The following is a 22,570-nucleotide window of genomic DNA, read 5'->3' on the forward strand; positions in this document are numbered from 1 at the left end:
GAAACTGAATGCCTTTAACAGTACCTAAGTCACTTCTTGAAGGCTTTGCTGCTTAGAAATTTCTTATGCCAGATATCCTACATCATCTCTCTCAAGTTCAAAGTTCCACAGATCTCTAGGGTAGGGGCAAAATGACACCAGTCTCTTTGCTAAAACATAACAAGAGTCACCTTTGCTCCAGTTCCCAACAAGTTCCTCATCTCCATCTGAGAACACCTCAGCCTGGACCTTATTGTTCATATCACTATCAGCATTTTGGTCAAAGCCATTCAACAAGTCTCTAGGAAGTTCCAAATTTTCCCACATTTTCCTGTCTTCTTCTGAGCCCTCCAAACTGTTCCAACCTCTGCCTGTTGTCCAGTTCCAAAGTCGCTTCCACATTTTCAGGTGTCTTTTCAGCAATACCCCACTTTACTGGTACCAGCTTACTGCATTAGTCTGTTTTCACACTGCTGATAAAGACATACCTGAGACTGGGTAATTTATACAGGAAAAAGGTTTATTGGACTTATAGTTCCATGTGGGTGGGGAGGCCTCACATCCATGGCAGAAGGTGAATGACACATCTCACATGGTGGCAGACAAGAGAAGAGCTTGTGCAGAGAATCTCTCCTTTTTAAAATCATCAGATCTCATGAGACTCATTCACTATCACAAGAACAATGTAGGAATAACCCACCCCCAAAATTCAATCACCTCCCACCAGGTTTCTCCCACAACATCTGGGAATTGTGGGACTTACAATTCAAGACGAGATTTGGGTGGGGACACAGCCAAACTCTATCACCCACAGATATCTAATCTTTGACAAAATTGACAAAAATAAGCAATGGAGAAAGGACTCCCTATGCAATAAATAGTGCCAGGATAGCTAACTAGTCATGCTCAGAAGAATGCAACTGGACCCCTAGCTTTCACTGTATATAAAAAATTAATGCCAGATGGATTAAAGATTTAAACGTAAGACCTCGAACTATAAGAATCATAGAAGAAAATCTAGGAAACACCATTCAGGACATTGGCCTTGGGAAAGAATTTATGACCAAGTCTTCTAAAGAAATTGCAACAAAAGGCCGGGCATGGTGGCTCATGCCTGTAAGCCCAGCACTTTGGGAGGCCGAGGCAGGTGGATCACCTGAGGTCAGGAGTTCGAGACCAGTCTGACCAACATGGTGAAACCCTGTCTCTACTAAAAATACAAAAATTAGCCAGGCGTGGTGGCATGTGCCTGTAATTCCAGCTACTCAGAAGGCTGAGGCAGGAGAATCGCTTGAACCCAGGGGGCAGAGGTTACAGTGAGCCAAGACCGCACCATTGCACTCTAGCCTGGGCAACAAAAGCGAAACTCCATCTCAAAACAAACAAACAAACAAATGAACAAAAAACAAAACAGAAAAGAAAAATTGGTGAGTGGGACCTAATTAAACTAAAGAGATTCTGCATAGCAAAATAAATTATCAACAGAGTAAACAGACAAGCTACAGAATGGGAGAAAATATTTGCAAACTATGCATCTGACAAAAGTCGAATACCCAGAATCTATAAAGAACTTAAACAATTGAACAAGCGAAAAACAAATAACCCAATTTAAAAATGGGCAAAAGACATAAACAGCACTTCTCAATAAAGGCATACAAGCAGCCAACAAACATATTAAAAAATGATCCATATCACTAATCATCAGGGAAATGCAAATCAAAACCTCAATGAGATATCATTTTACACCAATCAGTATGGCTATTACTAAAAAGTCAAAACAACAGATGCTGGTGAGGCTGTGGAGAAAAGGGAATGCTTATATGCTGTTGGTGGGCATGCAAATTAGTTCAGTCACTGTGGCAAGCAGTTTAAATATTTCTCAAAGAACACAAAAGTACCATTCAATCCAGCAATCCCATTACTGGGTAGATATCCAAAAGAAAACAAATCATTTTACCAGAAAGACACATGCACTTACATGTTCACTGCAAACCTATTAACGACAGCAAAGACACAGAACCAACCTAGGTGTCCACTAACAGTGGACTAGACAGAGAAAAATGTGGCACATATGCACCATAGAATACTATACACCTATAAAAAAGAATGAAATCATGTCCTTTACAGCAACAAGGATGCAACTGGAGGCCATCATCCTAAGCAAACTAATGCAGTAACAGAAAACCAAATATTGCATATTCTCACTTATAAGTGGGAGCTAAATACTGGGTAATCATGGACATAAAGATGGCAACAAGTGAAACTGGGAACTAATAGAGGGGAGGGCAAGAGAGGGAGGCAAGGATTGAAAAATTAACTACTGGGTACTATGATCAGTACCTGGGTGATGAGACCATTCATACCCCACACTTTAGCATGACACAATGTACCCAGTTAACAAAAGTGCACATATACCTCCTGAATCTAAAATAAAAGTTAAAAAAAAAAAAAGAAAAAAAGGACAGAAGAGATACAAGATGCAAAGTATTCCATCCAACAGAAACAGTAACAATAGACTTTTGGCTGGATTTGCTCTTTGCATTCAGAGATCAGAGATCAATGTGAAAAAGAGGAATCCTATGACTAAAATACTGATTCTACATTGTTCTTCCTGCCTACCTTAATACTGAAAACATTAAGGGGGACAAAGAAAGCTTCATGCTATTTGATTATTATTTTCGTCAAAAGGGTGTCCATTTAAATTTTTTTCTCATTTCAAAGTGATACATTCATTAAAGAAAAAATTTGAAAATCTGATAATTAAAAAAATGAGGAAATAAAAACCATCTTTAACGTTTTTAAAAAGAGTGAGCGAGGGAGGGAGGAAGAGAAGTGGAGTTCTGTGGAGTTTGCTATATAAGGGGCTTTTCAATTTACCTTTTTATGCAGGTAAACTGTGATGATTAAGGTGGAGATAAGTTCAAGAAACTAAAAATGAGGAGAAGAGGAAAGACAGGTAAAGAGGATTGGGTGAGAGATGAGGGGAATAATGGATGAAAAAGGCAGCAGTTCAGGTTTATTCCCACTATAGACTGCTCCTACTACTCCCTAGAACATGAGTCAGCAGAGTATTAAATACAAAAATGGTTACTGTGAAGGGAAAAGTTTTCTGCTGTCTAACATCCAATTTGTTTGTATCCTTTATCTCATGAGAAGACAACTTTTAGATGCAACCTCACAGAACAGTAACACCGATAATCTCTCTTAAATCTTAGCTGTAATGAAAAGCACAGAAAAGACAAGGGAAGACTCTCAGTGGTTAAAAACAAAAGAATACCTAGACAGAGCTCTGTATCAGACCATCCCAGACTACAAAGAATAACCAGTTCTACAGATTATCTAAACTTTTCAAAACTTTCCAGGATAGCGGAGGAAATAGCCTGTTTCCCCTGGAAATACTGTCGACTGGAATGGAATTTATGGGAACATACCTGGCTAGTTTGTAAAAACCATCTCATCCTGGCCAGTTCCTCAATAGTTTCCATGTGCTTACCATAAACAAAAGTGCACAACACTACTGCTCTTCAGTCTCACTATGATATTGCTGAGATCCTGCAATTCTTAATCTCAAAACCAGAATCAATAGGGATAAGGCTAATGAAAATACATAAATTGGATTATTCTAGGGTTTGTTTAATGTTACTGGATAGTCACTTATTGACACAATGTTTCTGGGAAGGGAAAAAAAATAACCCTACCTCACGGGGCTTTTGTCAACAAAGCCACCAAAGAAGAATGACAGGGAGACCAGCTGGAGCAACATTAATGAACTTTGGTTAACAGAGATCTTCCTCAAAATGCTAGATACTGAAGTTTTAAATGTATGTGAAAATTGTGAAAATACATATCAAAGCAGTAACAGCCCAAATCTAAGGGGTGAATAGGCAAAATATTTTATTAGAAGACTAACATGAGAGTGTGTGCACAGAGAGGAAACCATTGAATAGGGGACCACGACAGATTCAATTAAAACAAGTTTCCATCCAGGGCTCTCTTAGGCTGGAGGGTACTTCAGGCAAGGATGGGTCCTAAGAGGGGGTGAGTTTGCTGCAGGATAAGCAAAAGAACAGGACTCTTTAATCTACTGTATATGTTGGTATTACCCAAAAGATGGGAAAAAAAAAAAAACAATTAAAATCATTTAAAAACCGAACTTGAATGAGGATAAACTACATAGAACCTTAATTTCGTATGTGGTATCTCTTCCAATAAAATTGAAAAGGACACTGATTGAAAATGATGATGAGCAAAAGCTTGTGAAACAAAAACAGGACCCAAAAACAAAGTGGGTCCAAAATGGATTTTTAATTTGCCTCTAATTTAGCACGGCATTATTAACATCCTTTGTCAGTTACCATCCATGTGATTTACTCTACAATTCAGCATTTTGAATTGTTTTTATGAAACTAATTTTGCTTTATGGAATCATGAATGAGGACTGGAAAATCATTAGTGTGTGAAAGTGTCCTGTGTGCAATCCCAAAAATTACATTTATGACAACAAAAACTAATAGTCAATATATTTAATATTATTTTACTAAAAATTTAGAAATGAAACAGGAAATAGAAATGGCTGTCATGTCATTCAACTAAATTATAAGCCACTCTGTAAAAGGCAGGTAGCACAAAAACAAAACAGAGAAAAATGATAAGCCCAAGTAAAGGTTTCAAAAGTGACTAAAAGCCCCGCACTGTGGCACTCGCTTATACTCCTAGTTACTTGGGAGGCTGAGGTGGGGAGTTCACTTGAGCCCAAGAGTTTGAGGTCAGCCTGGGCAACATAGTGAGACCTCGCCTCTAAAAATAAAAAATAAAAATAAAAAGTGACTAAAGCACAAGGATTCACTCATTCAACAAATATTTATTGAGCACCCTGTAAGTTTAAAGCATCATAGGAGAAAGTACACACATGAAAAGCTTGACAAAAGAAAATTTTGAATGTAAGAGATAATATCAAAGAATAAGGAAGGGTCAAAACTTTTTAACTATACTGGATAAACTCAGGAGGATAAATATCCACGGCAAATTTTTTAAAGTACTCAAAATGTGGTGAGAGTTTACAAACCATTTAAGCAGGAATACAAACGATCACAATGAAAAGACTTCTTGTGGGGGCAGGAAGGAGGGATGAGGGGGAGAAAAAAACTTTCTATATATATATGTCTGCTCATTTAACATTCCTTGAAGGAGGTATGACTCAATCTGAGATTAAATTGAAATACATTTTCTTCAATAGAAAGAGTTATTAAGAATCTAAAGCAAACTACAAAACAATAATACAGAATCTTATCCTTTCAAGGCTAAAAGGAACTACCTTAGAGAACATCTAACCCAGAACTTTAATTCTGTCAATAAAGGAGGTCTGACAAGTAATTTCCTCAGGGTGAAAATCTTATCATTTTTAGTTTTAATTCAGAAACTATACACAAGTGGTATATATTGTCTACAAAATTAGATATTCTATATCGCCAAAATTTTAAAACACCCATACACTAGAGCCATTCAACACTTTTGTATATATTAATTTTAGGCTTTTTAAGAAAGACAATGACTGAGAGATAAGGACAAAAAGGAACAAAGAGGGAGAAAAGAAGAAATAGAATATACACCCTACACAAGAATGGCATCATATTAATCACACTATTTTGTAAATCCTTAATGGAATATTTTTCTATATCAGTAAGTGTATATAACTTAAAATGTATTATTGACTAAAGCAACTGCACTTTTGTATGTTGATACCTTTTAAATAGTAAACATTAGTAAACAGTAAACACTGTGCAAATGAACATACCAGCAGTGGTGGAAATAATAATTTAAAAGATATAAATCATTGTAAGTGTAATAATAATTTTATTTTCTCATTTTCTCATACCTACACACATATGCACATATACAACCACCCTCAATTTTCTTATTAATAAACAAGAAAATGTATTGATTATAAGAACTCCAAAGTTTCTCTGACCTCTAAAATTTTGATTCTGTACTTACGTTGTACACCTTTAATAGTTTTCCATGAGCCTTCTCCCATAATAACTATTTTTTTATTAAGTTTCAAGCTTACTCTTACTTGGTTCAAGAACAGTTTCATATATATGAATAGCACTATGGAAAGTTATTCACACAAACTTAGTTAATGCTTATTCACACAAACTTAGTTAATGCTTACCACAACCCGCAATGTAGATAACATGAAAATTAAGTAATTTGTTGAATATCCCCAGATGATAAGTAGAGGGAATGGAATGAAGGCTCCTAGTTATATTATCTTCAAGATTCTGTCCATTACATCATATCAAGTTTTTTTTTGTTTTTTGTTTTTGAGACTGAGTCTCATTCTGTCCCCCAGGCTGGAGCTCAATGGCACAATCTTGGCTTACTGCCACCTCTACCTCCCAGATTCAAGCGATTCTCCTGCCTCAGTCTCCGGGGTAGCTGGGATTAGAGGCACCCACTACCACGCCCAGCTAATTTTTGTATTTTTAGTAGAGATAGGGTTTCACCATGTTGGCCAGGCTGGTTTCGAACTCCGGACCTCAGGTGATCCACCCGCCTCAGCCTCCCAAAGTGCTAGAATTACAAACATGAGCCACCTCGCCTGGCCCAAGTTGCAAGCCTTAATATATTCACTGAGGCATTTATTCAGCACCTGTTATAACAACAACAGGATTAGTATACTAGGAAAATATTTAAAAAGACTGAGGAAATAAATGTACACTGGGACTGGTAAAGCAGAGTTCTAATGTAGTTATAAATAATGAAACTATGTAGAAGAATAAATAATTAGTAAATAGGTTAATAGAAAGCAAACCTAATTTTAAAATGATTGAGGGAAAAATAAATATGTCTATGTTTAGAACAACGGGAACTGGTTAACTACTAAATGCAAAATTTTACTTTTCTTTCTTTTTTTTTTTCAGGACACCTGTTACATGGCTATTAATGCAAAATATTCTGACTTTTTCTTCTTTTAATGAAGTTGTACTTTGGTTTGGCTTTCTGGATGGTTCATAACAATTAAGCATGTTTGAATACTAACTGTAGCATTATTTCCCATGATCTTAAAATTTTCACCAAACTTAATAAGAAATGAGGTATATTTTACAAACAAGTTTTAGCTCTCTTGGAAGAAAGGTGGTAAATTAATAACTGGAAATACTACTACCATTATATATAATTTATTAAAGGGGCAAAGAGGTTATTTCCTTAACTATTCTGGAAAGGAGGATGACTGTTAATAAGTTAATTTAAGACACAAGATAGTCATATTCCACATTCTTTGTTTTAAATGTAGTCAGCTAAATGATCACTCAAAAGACTTATTTCAAACCTTCTCTATGCAAAGCATTATACTAAGTGCTATAGGAATACAAACAAGGCTACTGACTAAGATGTTATCCCTAACCTCATGGAAAAGAAGATATAAGGTGTGGTTTTGTATTTACATAAATCAATTTAGCTCTCTTTGAGAACTATCTGTGGGTATCTGTATGCATTTTTAGGATTAAAACAGAAACAATGGGCCAGGCACGGTGGCTCGCACCCGTAATCCTAGCACTTTGGGAGGCCAAGGCAGGTGGATCGCTTGAGGTCAGGAGTTCGAGGCCACCCTGAGCAACATGGTGTAACCCCGTCTCTACTAAAAATACAAAAATTAGCTGGGCGTGGTGGTCCACGCCTGTGGTCCCAGCTACTCAGAAGGCTGTGGCAGAAGAATCACTTGAACCTGGGAAGCAGAGGCTGCAGTAAGCAGAGATCATGCCACTGTACCCCAGCTTAGGCAACACAACGAGATGCCATCTGAAAAAAAAAAAAAAAAATGTTGTTCTGGGTCTCCTCACAGATTCACAAATTCTTTCCAACATGCTTTATTATTTCCTGATAAGATGGTCAAAAGATACATACTTAAACATAAAAAAATTTAAAGCTATTCATTAAATGTACATAAAACAACATAATAATTCTTTGAATTTAGCAGTTGTATATTTGGGTCTACTTTTATTATATTGCCAACTGCTATGGTTTGAATGTTATATGTTGAAAACAATCCTTAATGCAACAGTGTTGAGAGGTGAGACCTTTAAAAGGTGATTAGGTCATAGGGCACTGGCCTCACAAATAGATTAATGTCCTTATCGTGGAAGTGGATTTATTTCTTTGAGAGTGGGTTTGTTATAAAAGCAAGTTTTGCCCCTTCTGGCTCTCTCTCACTTGGCCTTTGCACCTTTTGCCATGGGATGACTCACCTGGAGGGTCCTCATCAGATGTGGCCCCTTAATCTTGGACTTCCCAGCCTCCAGAACCATGAGCCATATTAATTTCTGTTCATTATAAATTACCCAGTCTCAGGTATTCTGCCATAGCAGCACAAAACAAACTAAGACACCACCTTCTGCTTCTAGCCCCAAACTGATATATCAGAGCCAAGTATGAGGGTTAATCAAAATCTTGGCCTAAGATAGATAGATAGATAGATAGATAGATAGATAGATAGATAGACAGACAGACAGACAGACAGACAGATAGATAGCTTGAGATTACGAAAGCTAAGACAAAACAGTGATTATCTGGATGCTCTGCTGTCTACTAGAATTATCCAAGGTGCAGACTGCCAGACCCCTCTACTGGAGATTTTAATTCTACAGGTTTAGGTGCACCCAAGAACCTGTGTTGTTACATAAATATATTTGGAGGAACACTGACCTTCAGAATTACCATCAATACAGAATTAGAGTCCCTAATTTACCATCTACATGTGTCATTTTTTAAGATGCCAGAACTATTATCATTTCTTTAAATATTTCTGAAGTGAAACTATGTGCTGACCTCCACAGCACACATTCTCAACTATATATACCCATGTTTCTGCCCACTTCCCACCAGATAGATGAATGGATAAAGACAGGTATAGACTGATAGATCTGCCCACTCGTTTACCTAATATATATTAAAGAAAGCAGATATTTTGCCTGCATATCAGAAAATAATTCAAGTGTTTCAAGATTTTCACATCTGAGAAACCTGAAATTCTGTCCTAAAAAATCAACAAACAAAAGCAAAAAGCTACAACTGAAGGAAACTTCCAGGAAAGTTCTCTAAAGATTTTAAGTTATTAACAACAGTCCTTAATTTACCTGCCATCCCGTTGAGCCGCACCACCTTCTGTTACTGTCTTGACGAATATTCCCAGCTTTTCAAGTCCAGCATCTGCTCCAACACCCATTCCAATAATACTTATACCAAGACCATCCTCATCTATTAAAAAGAAAAAAAGCGGGGAGGTGAAACAACTTAAGTTTTACACTAGTCTGCAGTTAGCTGGTGAGACCTATTTGCTGTTTCTAATTTTATTTTTCCTTATGGATAGGACAATAACATGCTTGCCTTAGCAGAATTCTTTTCTAAGCTATGCAGTAAGGGTATCTAATGAGATCCTCCAAAAGGCTCATGCGTTTAGCTTCATTTTACTACTACTGTTGGTAATTCACTGTGGTCTCAAGAAAAGGTAACAACTTGGTTATTGAATAGTCACTCTGCCTTAAAACCTAGATTCTCTAAATAATGCAATGAATTATTTTAGGCGTAAGAGTACACATATTCAAACATATAATTTTAAATAAATGTGATCATAACATATCTGGAATTCCTCCTTCATTTATATGGTCTTTTCTTCTTTACTTGTTTATAAGATAGCACATGTGGCTGGGCGTGGTGGCTCATGCTAGTAATCCCAGAACTTTGGGAGGCTGAGGCAGGTGGATGGCTTGAGGCCAGGAGTTCAAGACCAGCCTGGCAACATAGTGAAAGCCTGTCTCTACTAAAAATACATAAAGTTAGCCGGGTGTGGTAGCAGGCACTTGTAGTCCCAGCTACTCAGGAGGCTGAGGCAGGAGAATCGTTTGAACCCGGGAGGCAGAGGTTGCGGTGAGCCAAGATTGTGTCATTGCACTCCACCCTGGGTGACAAAGCGAGACTCCATCTCAAAAAAAAAAAAAAAAAAAAAAAAAGATAGTATATTTGAGTACTTTCCTCTGTGCTTCTATACCCAAGAATATATACTCATCAACAACTATAATATATACATACATATACTTAGACATATATGAATGTATATATATGTATATATATATATGTATATATAGCTTGTTTTTCCTTCTTATTTGCTTACACAAATGAGATTACACCTACTTCTCTTTACTGCTTACTTTTTAAAACCAATGAAGCGCCTGGGCACAGTGGCTCATGTCTGTAATCCCATCACTTTGGGAGGCTAAGGTGGGAGAATCCCTTGAGACCAGGAGTTCAAGACCAGCCTGGGCAACAGGGTGAAACCCTGTCTCTACTACAAATAGAAAAATTAGCTGGGCATGGTGAGGCACACCTGTAGTCCCACCTGTTTGGGGGCTGAGGTGGGAGGATCACCTGAGCCTGAGAGGCAGAGATTGCAGTGAGCTGAAATCATGCCACTGTGTTCCACCATGGGCAACACAGCAAGACCCTGTCTAAAAAAAAGATATGTCATGGATATGAATGTCCTCAGTGTCCACAGCTCTAAATTATTTCTAATGACTGAATAATATTTCATGGTGAGATGGTATCATAATGTATCCAACCATTCTGTATTCACAGGCACTCATTTTTATTTCCATTTTACTGGTCCTATGAACAATACTGTGTGACAGTTTTTTTTTTAATTCACTTACAAATCACATGTTTATCCATATTTCCATTTGTCCTTTCTGTGAATATATAAAAGATACACTATTTTGCATGCCACATGTTTTAGTTAAAGTTCAAGGTTATTTTCTGATAGCCTCAAAGTCTTTGTAATCATGCTTTACTAGCAGCCTAAAAATACTAACTAATCAACAGTGATGGATTATTAAAGAAATACTGGTCCATATACTCAACAGAATGACACTTTTAAAAGACTTTTCAGCAATAACCTTTACTTAAGCATTTTTTCTGTTTTTCTTTCTTTTTTTTTCTTTTTTTTTTTTGTTTGAGACAAGGTCTCACTCTGTTGATCAGGCTGGAGTGCAGTGGCGCCATAATGCTCACTGCAGCCTCAACCTCTTGGGTTCTGGTGATCCTCCCACCTCAGCCTCCGAGGTGCTGGGACTATAGGCATGTGCCACCACATCTGGGTAATTTTTTGCATTTTTTTTTTTTTTTTTTTTTTGTACAGACAGCGTTTCACCATGTTGCCCAGGCTGGTCTCAACCTCCTGGGCTCAAGCAATCTCCTGCCTCAGCCTCCCAAAGTGCTGGTATTATGGATATGAGTCACCACGCCCAGCCAGGATTCTTGTAATTAGTGTTCTTTGGATGAAGGTTCATCTCATTCATTATTACTCGTCCAACTTATGCCTGAAGTATTTCCAAGTACACCTGACAATCTTACATCTTTATGCTACGTATGTTTTAAAATATGTCACTTGGCAAAAGTGTGATTTGTTTGCTCAGTTGGATGCTAAAGGAATCTTTACAGTGTTTCCCCTGGATGAGCTGCCTGATGCAAACCCCAGCTGAAGGCACTTCCACATTGATTCTAAGCATAGGTATCTCTTTAGTGTAAAAACTTTAATGTTGACTAACATAAATAATCTCTGAAGACTTTCCTCATTCATTACATTTATTAAGTTTATATACATGTGATTTCTATTTATTCAAATTGTTTCTCTGGTATAAAGACTGATTTCATCAAGAGGATTTACCTTGTTAAAGACTTTTCTACATTCATTATAGTTTTAAAATTTCGCCACAGAATGAGATTTTTTGTGTACATGAAGGTTAGATGTGTACTGAAGGCTCTCCCACACTGGTTACATGCATAGGGTTTTCCTCTCTCCCACCATGAATTCTCTTGTGTGTATAAGGTTAGCGGATGGCTGAATTCTTATTCACATTCATCACATTCATAGGGTTTCTCAAGAAAATGAATTTTTTTCATACTGATGAAGGATGAATGATTGCTGAAAGCCTTCCCATAGTGTTCACATCCATGTAAGTTTTTCCCCTCAGTGTATTGCTCTTGTGTTGTTTAAGAGATGATCTATGTAGCCTCTTTCACACAGAAAAATACCATAGAATTTCTCTCCTGTATGAAATCTCTGGTGTATATATGTATTAGTATTCTGGCTGAATTCTTGCTCACTTTCATTATACTCACAGGGTTTCTCTTCATTATAACTTATCACTTGTCAAGCCAATGTAGAGCTGTGAGTCAAACTTTCCCATACTCATTACTGTACAAAAGGCTCCTCTCAAATGTGAAATCTCCATTAAATAATTTCTTCCTGCAACTATCTTGAGTGAAAATTACTTCTTGGTTTCTAAATCCATTTTCTCTGCCTAGACTCAGGTCTTGGTAGAATTCTCTTTCTTCCTTCCATTGCTCCTCTCATTGCTTTTAACTGGAAAATTACTCAGATTTGCAGAGCTGAAAATACAGTTGCAGAAAAAGCAATAATAACTCAAGCCATCCTCAATTCTAATGCAAATTACTTACAAGGACAACGTGATGTCTGCAGGGCAATACAAGAAAGAGCACAATCAACCCGCAGAGACCGATGTTCTCCAGCATCTTATTTATGTACAGCTTTCTCTAAGATGAGTGAAGTCTGGAACCTCATCCTTAAAGGCCACTTATTATTCCTGTGGCTGACCCATCGAGAACCCAGCTGCACCCTGTCTTCCTCTCTATACGTTCCTAGGGACAGGCAAAGCACTAAGGCAAAACAGCCATAAAATGATGGCAAAGACAGTGGGACTATGTTATTATGGAAGACACTATTGTCATACTATGGAGCCCAAAGCTTATTTTCTAACTTCTGGTTTCCCATTTTGGTTAAGACTCTCCTGCCACAAGCCTAGATGATATATGCAGTCATTTAAATTTTCTTTACGACATCTTTAATATGTTATTATTTAACCCATGTAGAGTTATTTATTTTTACCTATGCTATAATGAAGGTATGCAACTTTAGATTCTTCCAGATAGATGCTCAGTTATGCCAGAACAATTTATAAAGCACACAATTACTTCTAAGCTGAAATATCATGTGTGTCATATATTAAATTCTCACGGATACTAACATCTTTTTCTAGATTTTCTATTTTGTTACACTGATCAATTGCCATTTGAATACAATTTGTTCTGATTACAAAAGCTTTACATTATATTTAGATATTTGGTAAATTAAGTCACTCATATTATTTTTCATACTTAAGTCTGTATTTCTCCAGACTTACATTTTACCAAAAAAACTTAATACTGTTTTTTGCAATTCTCCTCTCCCAACCCAACTTTGTTGACAGTTCTATTTGGAGCCTTCTTGTCCAAGAATATGGTTTGTCTTTCAATTTGCTTTCAAATAGAAATGTCTTTCAAAAAGATGTTATTATTTTATTTAGATAAATTCCATGTTTTTCTCAGTAATAAATATTTTGTTGTTTTGGTGCTACCATAAATAAAATATTTTTCCCATTTTCATTTCTAAATTCTTAATGTGACTACATGGAAAAAAATTGATTTTTATACGTATCTTGAATGTAACCTCTTCCTCCACAAATTATCTTACCAAATCTAATATTGAATCAATTTGGTTTTCTAGATAGATATGGATATGAATATATCAGCAAAAGATGATGCTTTTCATCTTTTATTTGCTGGTTTTTATACTGGTCATTTCATTTAAAGGGCATTACAAATTTGATTTCTGGTTTTAATTAAAATATCTTTAGTGTTTACTCAATTTAGAATTAGAATTCTCTGTTTGTAGGTATTGTAAATTTATAGTTTGCATAAATTTAGGCAGCTTCCATCATGTGCTAATTTAGTCTTTCTTTAAAGTGGTAAATGTTACCAAATTGACATCTTTTCATATCAACTCGACATGAAATTTAAAAAATTTAAGGGCTTTTCCTTTAAATTTTATGTGGATAAATCTCTGAATAATGAACCACTCTGTATCCTTGTATCTAAAACCCCATTTGATCCTAATGAGTCTTTCTTTCTCTTTTTTTTTTTTTTTTTTTTTTTTTTTGAGACAGAGTCTTGTTCTATCACCCAGGCTGGAGTGCAGTGGTGTGATCTCGGCTCACTGCAACCTCCACCTCCCAGGTTCAAGCAATTCTCCTGCCTCAGCCTCCCAAGTAGCTGGGACTACAGGCATGTGCCACCACACCGGGCTAATTTTTTTTTATTTTTAGTAGAGATGAGGTTTCACGTGTTAGCCAGGATGGTCTCAGCCACCTGATTTTGTGATCCGCCCATCTCAGCCTCCCAAAGTGCTGGGATTACAGGCATGAGCCACCACACTTGGCCTTTTCTCTTTAACTATTTCTATATTTGATATTTTATTTCATTTAGCATTTTAAAATATATATTCATAATTGTAGTTGCACTACAGCAATCTTTTTTGTAGCACATTAGTTTTGCGTGTAAACTTATATGGTATTTCAATTAAATGAAGAGTTTTCCTTTATTATTTATGATCTAAAATAGTTTAACACTGGCTTTATGCATTCTTTAAAGGTACAATAGAATCATCTGGTTCTGATGACATTTTAATGTTTTATCTGTAGTTGTCATTCTAGTTTCTTCTATAGCAATTAGTCTATTTTACTAAAGTTGATTCTGGTAATTCAAATTTTGTTAGGACATAAATTATTTCTGGGCATTCACCGCATTTGACAAAGAAATGCAGTGACTGACTGATCTTTTCTAGTAGCACTATATATTTGTCTTCCATTCCTAATTTGCATAAATTTACCTTCAATTTTCTCCACTCAGTATTATGATTGATATATTTTATAGATGTATTCAATGAAAAGGATTTGTATTATCTTATTTTACTAGATTTTCCTATGTTATTAATATTGTTTTTACATATACTACTCTTCCTTGCTAGTTTGTTTGATTTATTTGGTTTACTTTTTCTGATTTCTAAGACAGGTCCGTTTTTTGCTTTTTAAAGTTTTTTATTTTAAAGAAAGAAATCAAGGATATAGCTTTTCTTCTGAGTAAAGGTTTTGCTGTGTGCTACAGACTCTTTAAGTTTAATCCTTTCCAAGATGGTTTGGGATATGAGTTTTAATTTTCTCTTCAATCAAACATCTACCTAGGAATGTATTATGTAATTTCCAAATTCTCATATTAAAGGAACCTTTAAAATTTTTCCAAAAGATAAAACTTTTTCTTTTAAAATACAGCTTGAAATAGAGTTCATTATATTAACCCACTCCTTGATTTTTTTTTCTGTCCATAAATCTGTCCAGTTCTGAAAGAAACATATTGAAATCTCCAATAATTGTATTTGATTTGGTTACCTTCTAGTTTAATTTTTAGTATAAAACATGGCAACATACAAATGAGTTTAAGAAAATATTTATCTACAAAACATTATGTTTAAAGAATAAAAATAAAACAAACATCCATGTACAAAGACACAGAATATTACCGACATCATAAAAGCCACTATATATCCCTCCCTGACACAGCAACTCTTTCCTCAGTGACCATTATACTAAACATTGTGTTAATCATTCCCTACTTTTTAATACTACTTTTTAAAAACTGCTCATTTGTGTATCCCAAAACAATATGCTATTTAATTTTCTTGGTTTGAAATGTAAGTAAATGCAATTGTATCACAGTAAATGGCTTCTTCTGTGGTTTGCTATTTTTACTTTCCCTCGATAGCATGTTAAGAATCATACATACTGCTGCATGAACTGTGGCACCTCCATTTTCACTGCTGAGTAATATTTTATTGCCTAGATATGCTACAATTTATAGACCCTTTCTACCATTGATGAATATTTGGATTGTTCTTGTTTTTTTGCTACTACTAAAATAAGCAATATGATGGCCCAGCTGTGTTTGTATGGCCCATGAGCTAAGAATGGCTTTTACATTTAAAAATGTATGAAAAATGTAAGCATTACTCTTTAATTCAGTTTAACTCCAAATGAAAGTTTCTTTTAACAGGAGTAATCCATCAGTCATGTTTGGTGTAATATGACTAGTATTCTTCATACTTTTTCATTTAAGCAATTGTATGTTTAATACTTAATAGTTTTCACCTCTTTTTTCCTTGCCCTTGCTGTTTTGAACAAGCTGCTCTTTGTTTCACTCCCTCCCTGCTAAATTGGACAGTGAATTACTCAGATAAAGTACGTAGGCAATGTGTTCTTTAAATCCTTAGATAGCAGCAGATGTCTTTCTTTCACCAGGATAGGTAAATGCTTTCTGGGATGGATATGGAATTCTTGGATCACCATCCTTTTTACCCTCAGTGGCATGTAAAATTATTTCTACATCTCCCTGCTTCCAGTGTTACAGTCTGATGCTAGTCTAATTATTTTGCCTTTGCAAGTATCTTTGCTTGTTTGTTTGGTTGGGTATTTTTTGGTCTGGAATTTTTTAAGATTTTTCACTTTATCTTTGAATATCAGGATTTTTTCCCAGGCTATGCCTAAGTGTGGGATCAGTTTGGGGTTATTCAGCCCTCTCACTCGCAAATGGATAAGCTCTTCCTAATATAAGCCTCAGATCTTTTTTTTTAAGGACAAGAAATTTTTCTTCTATGATTATTATTAGTCTGTCCTTCTCCATTGTCGTTTTTCTCTTCTGTTGCCTACAACTTATATATTGGGACTCTTTCATGATTTTTCTTGGATTTTTGCTCTGTCATTTGAGAATTCTTTTTGGAACATCTCTTAAACATCATCTTCTAGATCGCCAACTTAAGTCTCAACAATAACTATCCTTTTCAATTCTTCCAGTGAAATTTTTCATTTCAAAATCAAGTAATTTGTTCTTGTTGCTAAGTTGCTCGAGAATGTCTTTTTTTAAATCTTTATAAATTCAGGGGAGTACATGTGCAGGTGTGCTATATGGATATATTACATAGTGGTGAGGTTTGGGCTTTTAGTGTAACCTTTACCTGAATAGTTCACATTGTACGCAAGTGGTTATTTGTCAAGCCCCATCCCCCTCCCACCCTTGTAAACTTCTGGAGTCCGCAGTGTCTATTACTCTGCTCTATATGTTGATGTGTACCCATTGTTTAGCTCTCACTTATAAGTGAGAACATGCAGCAAATAATTTTGTGTTTCTGAGTTATTTCATATAGGGATAACAGCCTCCAGCTCCAACCATGTTGCTGCAAAAGGCATGATTTCATTCTTTCTTATAGCTGCACAGTAGTCCATAGTGTATATATGCCCCATTTTCTTTATCCAGTCATCTATTGATGAATACTTAGGTTGATTCTATGACTTTGCTATTTCCAAGACTATTTCCATTGAATAGTACTCTGTTAAACATACAAGTCTCTTTTTGATATCATTTCTTTTCCTTTGGGTAGATATTCAGTAGTGGGAGTGCTTGGTCAAATGATAGTTCTATTTTCAATTATTTGAGAAATCTCCACACTTTTTCCCAGAGATTGTACTGATTTACATTCCCCCCAACAGTATCTAAACATTTCCTTTTCTCTGCATCCTTACCAACATCTGCTGTTTTTGACTTATTAATAATAGCCATTCTGACTGGTGTGAGATGGTGTCTTATTGTGGTTTTGATTTCCATTTCTCTGATGATTAGTGATGTGGAGTGTTTTTCCATGTTTGTTGGCTACTTGTAAGTCTTCTTTTAAGAAATATCTGTTCATGTCCTTTGCCCTCTTATTAATGGGTTTCTTTTTGTTGTTGTTGTTGTTGAGTATTTGAGTTCCTCATAGATTCTGAATATTAGTCCTTTGCTAGAGGCATAATTTGCAAATGTCTTTTTTTAAGCCATGCTTGAATATCCTTGGGTAGGTTTTTGTTTCTTTTTTTTTCTTGTTATTCAAGTTATCATCTGTTTGTTCTACTCTTTTTTTTTTTCAAAGCTCTCTCAGAGGTGTTATTTCTCTGTTCACTGAGTGACAGTTCAGTTCTTGGGTGTCCATCTTACATCTTACCTGGCAATCTCTGATCCCACGAGTTAGCAGTTACTACAGCAGGCAGGGTGTCATTCCAGGGAGAGAAATCAGAAGGAAGCCTTTCTGCTCCCTCTTCTCCCTGCTCTCTTTCAACCTTTTCCCCTCAGAGGGGGAGAGGATGTAACCCTACTATTTAAGTTTCCTTGGATTCTACTGCCTTCGTTAAAAATCTCCATAATTTTCCAATTATCCACCAAAACAAAAGAAAGCAACCATCTGCCCCAAGCTCTCATATACCAGTTCTTTCTGGGCTCTCAGCTGTAGCAGCCCTTTCCAGGAATACCAACAAAGCATTAGGCCTCACTCATACCTCCCTGATCCTAACCATCATCCCAGCCAGCTAAGATAGATGGGTTTCAGCTGGGAGTAAAACTTTCAATCCACCATCTACTCAGAATCCATATCAACTATTTTTGAAACTTAATAAATAAGATCTTCTGTTAGAATTAAAATTTTATCCAATCCTTAGAAAAAAAGGCTACATTCTGGAAAAATAATTCTGTATTATTAACATAGCAACATAATGATATTAACACTGTAGCACTCACAAACCTTTCTCTAGCTCCACTGGGAAAAGTTCCAGCTTTTCTACACGTTTTTCAAGTTCATACTCAGCTGAAGCAGCCACAGGATCAACTTCATCATTTCTCCTGTCATAGTCTTCATTGGAGTATGTGTTGAAAACCTGTAGTAAGAGGCCAACAAGATGATAATATAGGAAAAAAAAAACTGCCAGGTATGCAAAACTATGTAAGTTTAAACATTCATGTGACGAATTTCTTCTAAACAACTGTTTTGTCTTTAAAATCAATTGAGATGTTAAGAAAAGGAAAATTGAGTCAGTATAAAAGTAACTTACTAATTTTTAAAATGTGTAAGTGATAGTACCACTTTTAATCATTTAAGAGACAAAGTAGCCACAGAACACATTATGTGAATAGCAATATTTATCACCTTTTATAGAATCAGAATGAACTATATTAGCTGGAACGCTCTGCTGTTTCCCAATAAAACTAAGGTAAACCATCTTGAAGCTACCTAAGCAAATACCTACACTGAACCTGTTTCGTGGTATGACCTATACTAGCCCTGAAGTAGCAGTGTGTCAGTATTATAATGCTGTCTCAATCATAGGATCACTGAACCTGACCTCCTTTCTCACACTGTCCTGGGCTCTTGTTTGTCATCCCTCATTTTACTTGCATATACATTTAAATTAAATTCTCATTGAAACTTTCTATGAAATTATTATGAAAATATCGCTCAAGGGCTGTACAGCAAACAGGATATTGAAGCTGTTTATTTCTTACCTACATCATTTAAAAGACAACTAAATGTGGCCTTCACATATAGCCATAAGAAACTTGGTTGTCCTAATTTCTGCTGAAATGTTTATCTTAAAAGGAACTGAAGTAGTTGTCCAATCCCTCTCTTAATAAAGGAAAAAAATATATGAAAGAAATAAATGTATAATTCATCAAGTCCAATTAATATACATAAAAAACACTGGCATTTTCAATAAAATTCAATAATTATTATGCATCTAAAGAAACTGTGTTCCCCCCAAAATCGTAAAATCTAGGATTAGCTTTTAAAATAATATTTATAAAAAGATACAGTAAAAACAGAAGGCAGAACAGAAGGCCAAAGACTAAAGAAATTATGTCTATTTCCTACAAAGCTGGCCCTGCTGTTCTATGGACGCTTTACATTTGTATTATTGGAAAACAAGTAATTCCTATATTCTATATATGGTAACCTATAAACCAAGAACACATATGCATATATAGAAGCAGATATAATGTGGCTCCTAATGGTATATGCTTCTTAATAGTGTCATTTGTAGGATTTGTACCTGAGTGGGTACTGTTTTCTTCCTGACTTTCAACATGTTTTCATAGCCTTGTGCCACTTGGATCCCTATTTGGTCTCTACCATGTTTCTCCACCATAGTAAGCCTTACTGCATCAAAATGCACATTTCCATAGTATAGGATTGGTGCTTTTATTTATCTTTTCATAATATTTCATAAATATTAGCATGTTTCCCATGCTAATATTTTTCTTTTTCTTTTCTTCTTCTTTTTTTTTTTTCATTGAGATAGGGTCTTGCTCTGCACTCCAAGCTGGAGTGCAGTGGTAGGCTCACTGTAGCTTTTGCTTTCTGAGCTCAAGTAATTCTCCCACTGTAGCCTCCTGAGTAGCTAGGATTACAGGCACATGCCATCATACTCAGCTAATTTTTAAAATTTTTTTTGTAGAGGCGAGGTCTCACTATATTGCCCACGCTGGTCTTGAATTCCCAGGCTCAAGCAATCCTCCTATCTTGGCCTCCCAAAGTGCTGGGATTACCAGCTTAAGCTACTATGCCCGGCCTAATATTCTTCTTAAATAGTCATACTTATAACTTTCTCTTAGACAGCTCTTTTGATCTTTCACTTCCTTTTATATTTTTAGTAATCACTTATTCACATTTATTCATTCAACAATATTTTACAGTTCTAAACTCATGCATGACATTGTGCTAGGCACTGGAGAAGGAATAGTTTCTAGTAGCTTACAGTTTAGGAAGGACACAGAAATCAAAATAAGCACCTACAAAATAATGTGGTAACTGATATAAAAGCAGCATATACCAACTATTTTTTTTATTTTCCTGAGAAAGTAAAGAATTTTGTGAAGACAAAGATATTTGACTTGAGTCTTGAAGAATAAACAGAAATTCACATATTTGAGTGCAGACGAGAAGGAATGTATATTTCAAATATAAGACTCTAGACCAAAATATGTATACACACACATAAACATTATCTATAGTTTTCTGGAAAACATTGAAAGTTGAGTGTACTGCAATGGAAAATGCCTATAGGAGCAAGCTTTAAACACAAAATAACAGTTAGCTGGGCCTGGGTCTCTTGCGTCCTGGAAATCACTGGCAGATATGACTGGAAATTATTCATTAATATTTACCACTTCTCTACTTCTGCTAATAGGTCCAGGTTTATGAATGCAAAACAATGGTTTAAACAGTATTCATTCTGGAACATTGTTCAATTTCACTAGTACTAGTAAGTAAATAAATATGTATGTGTATGCCTATATATAAAGTAAGCATGAAAGAACTGTTTCAAATAAATAACTCCTTCCCACCTTTTTTTTTTCCCAGGATCCCAAACACTCTGATATCAGAATGTTCTTCCCTATTCAGGCTAGTTTATAAAGTTCATTTGAGGGTATTCTGAAATTAAATAAAACAAACCTCAAACAGTAAGACTGCATATTGGAAAATAATACTGTGTATAATTTTTGAGACATCTAGCAATCAGATGACTATGCCATCATTTCATTCTTTAATCCCAGCATTTTGGGAGGCCGAGGTGGGCAGATCATGAGGTCAGGAGATCCAGACTGTCCTCGCTAACACGGTGAAACCCCATCTCTACTAAAAATACAAAAAATTAGCCGGGCGTGGTGCCGGGCGCCTGTAGTCCTAGCTACTAGGGAGGCTGAAGCAGGAGAATGGCATAAACTCGGGAGGTGGAGATTGCAGTGAACTATCGCGCCACTGCACTCCAGCCTGGGTGACAGAGCGAGACTCAGTCTCAAAAAAAAAAAAAAAAAAAAAAAAAAAGAAAAGAAAAGAAAAGAAAAAGAAAATAATGTAATACACTCTTCATCTTCAGCTTACTTATAGGCTTGTAAATTAAGTAGGCATGCAGAAAACACTGCAAATTATTGAAAAAGAAAAGCCAGAAGTCGTTATTTGCAAATTAAACAACTGATTACTTGGAAAATTCAAGAGCTTTAACAGAAAAAGTATTAGAACTAATAAGAGTTCAGTAAAGCGATATAACTTTTAAAACTCAATACCTATATACAAAAACAACTTAGAAAATACAACAAAATGATCAAAACAATAAAATACTTAGTAATTACCAACCATAAATGTACAAGCATTTTTCTCTATATAAAACTAAGTGCTGAGTACAAAAAGCCCCGAAGAAAGTGCAAAGCCATATTATTTTCCTGGATGAAAATCCTTAATATTATAAAGACATCCACATTTCTAAATAACTGTAAATATCAGTTTACCCTAAGTTAATTTATGAATTCAGGGCAATAAAAAATAAAATCCTATCTACATTTTTCATGAAAACTAACAAGCAGTTTGAAAAAGAATAAGGGTAGAATCAGGCCCTAGTGGATATCAAAACACATAATAAAACTTCACTTATTAAGGCAATATGGTTTGAGCTCTGGGATAGATTCATTTTTATATCCTATTCTGTTCCACTCCTCTTTTCTATTCAAATTAGAGTGGTCTATTTAATAAATTATAAAAAGAATTAGATACCTATCTGAAAAAATTCCTATTTATATCACGAAGAAAAATACAATTCAGAACAAAAATATATACACATATAAAAAGTGCCAAAAGAAAATTTGGGACAATGTTCAGCTAACAGGTTAGAAAGAAATTCACAGATCCTAGAAGTTCTAAAGGAAATAAATAATTTGATTAAAAACAAAGCCCAAAAACTTCTAGGCAATAAAATATACCATAATGAAGTTATAAGAAAAGTCACAGATTAGGAGA

General features: G+C 35.5%; 1 protein-coding gene and 1 long non-coding RNA gene across 6 annotated transcripts in view; one reads left to right on the forward strand and one right to left on the reverse strand.

The window, feature by feature from the left end:
- PPP1R9A (protein phosphatase 1 regulatory subunit 9A) overlaps window positions 1–22,570 on the reverse strand; it is a 425,821-nt gene that overhangs the window by 172,879 nt on the left and 230,372 nt on the right. For all 5 annotated transcript variants that reach the window (XM_063634668.1, XM_055272657.2, XM_055272660.2 and 2 more), the window contains exons 3-4: window positions 18,527–18,659; window positions 9,117–9,237 (exon numbers count right to left, since the gene is read on the reverse strand). In XM_063634668.1, coding sequence (XP_063490738.1) covers window positions 9,117–9,237; window positions 18,527–18,659 — 254 coding nt within the window. The remainder of the gene's footprint in view (window positions 1–9,116; window positions 9,238–18,526; window positions 18,660–22,570) is intronic.
- Window positions 1–22,570, forward strand: part of LOC129479481 (uncharacterized) — a 180,028-nt gene that overhangs the window by 89,282 nt on the left and 68,176 nt on the right. The window contains exon 3 of the long non-coding RNA XR_008656694.2: window positions 20,967–21,041. This is a non-coding gene — a long non-coding RNA (uncharacterized lncRNA). The remainder of the gene's footprint in view (window positions 1–20,966; window positions 21,042–22,570) is intronic.

The sequence above is a fragment of the Symphalangus syndactylus genome, chromosome 3 (assembly GCF_028878055.3).
Source record: "Symphalangus syndactylus isolate Jambi chromosome 3, NHGRI_mSymSyn1-v2.1_pri, whole genome shotgun sequence".
NCBI lineage: Eukaryota > Metazoa > Chordata > Mammalia > Primates > Hylobatidae > Symphalangus > Symphalangus syndactylus.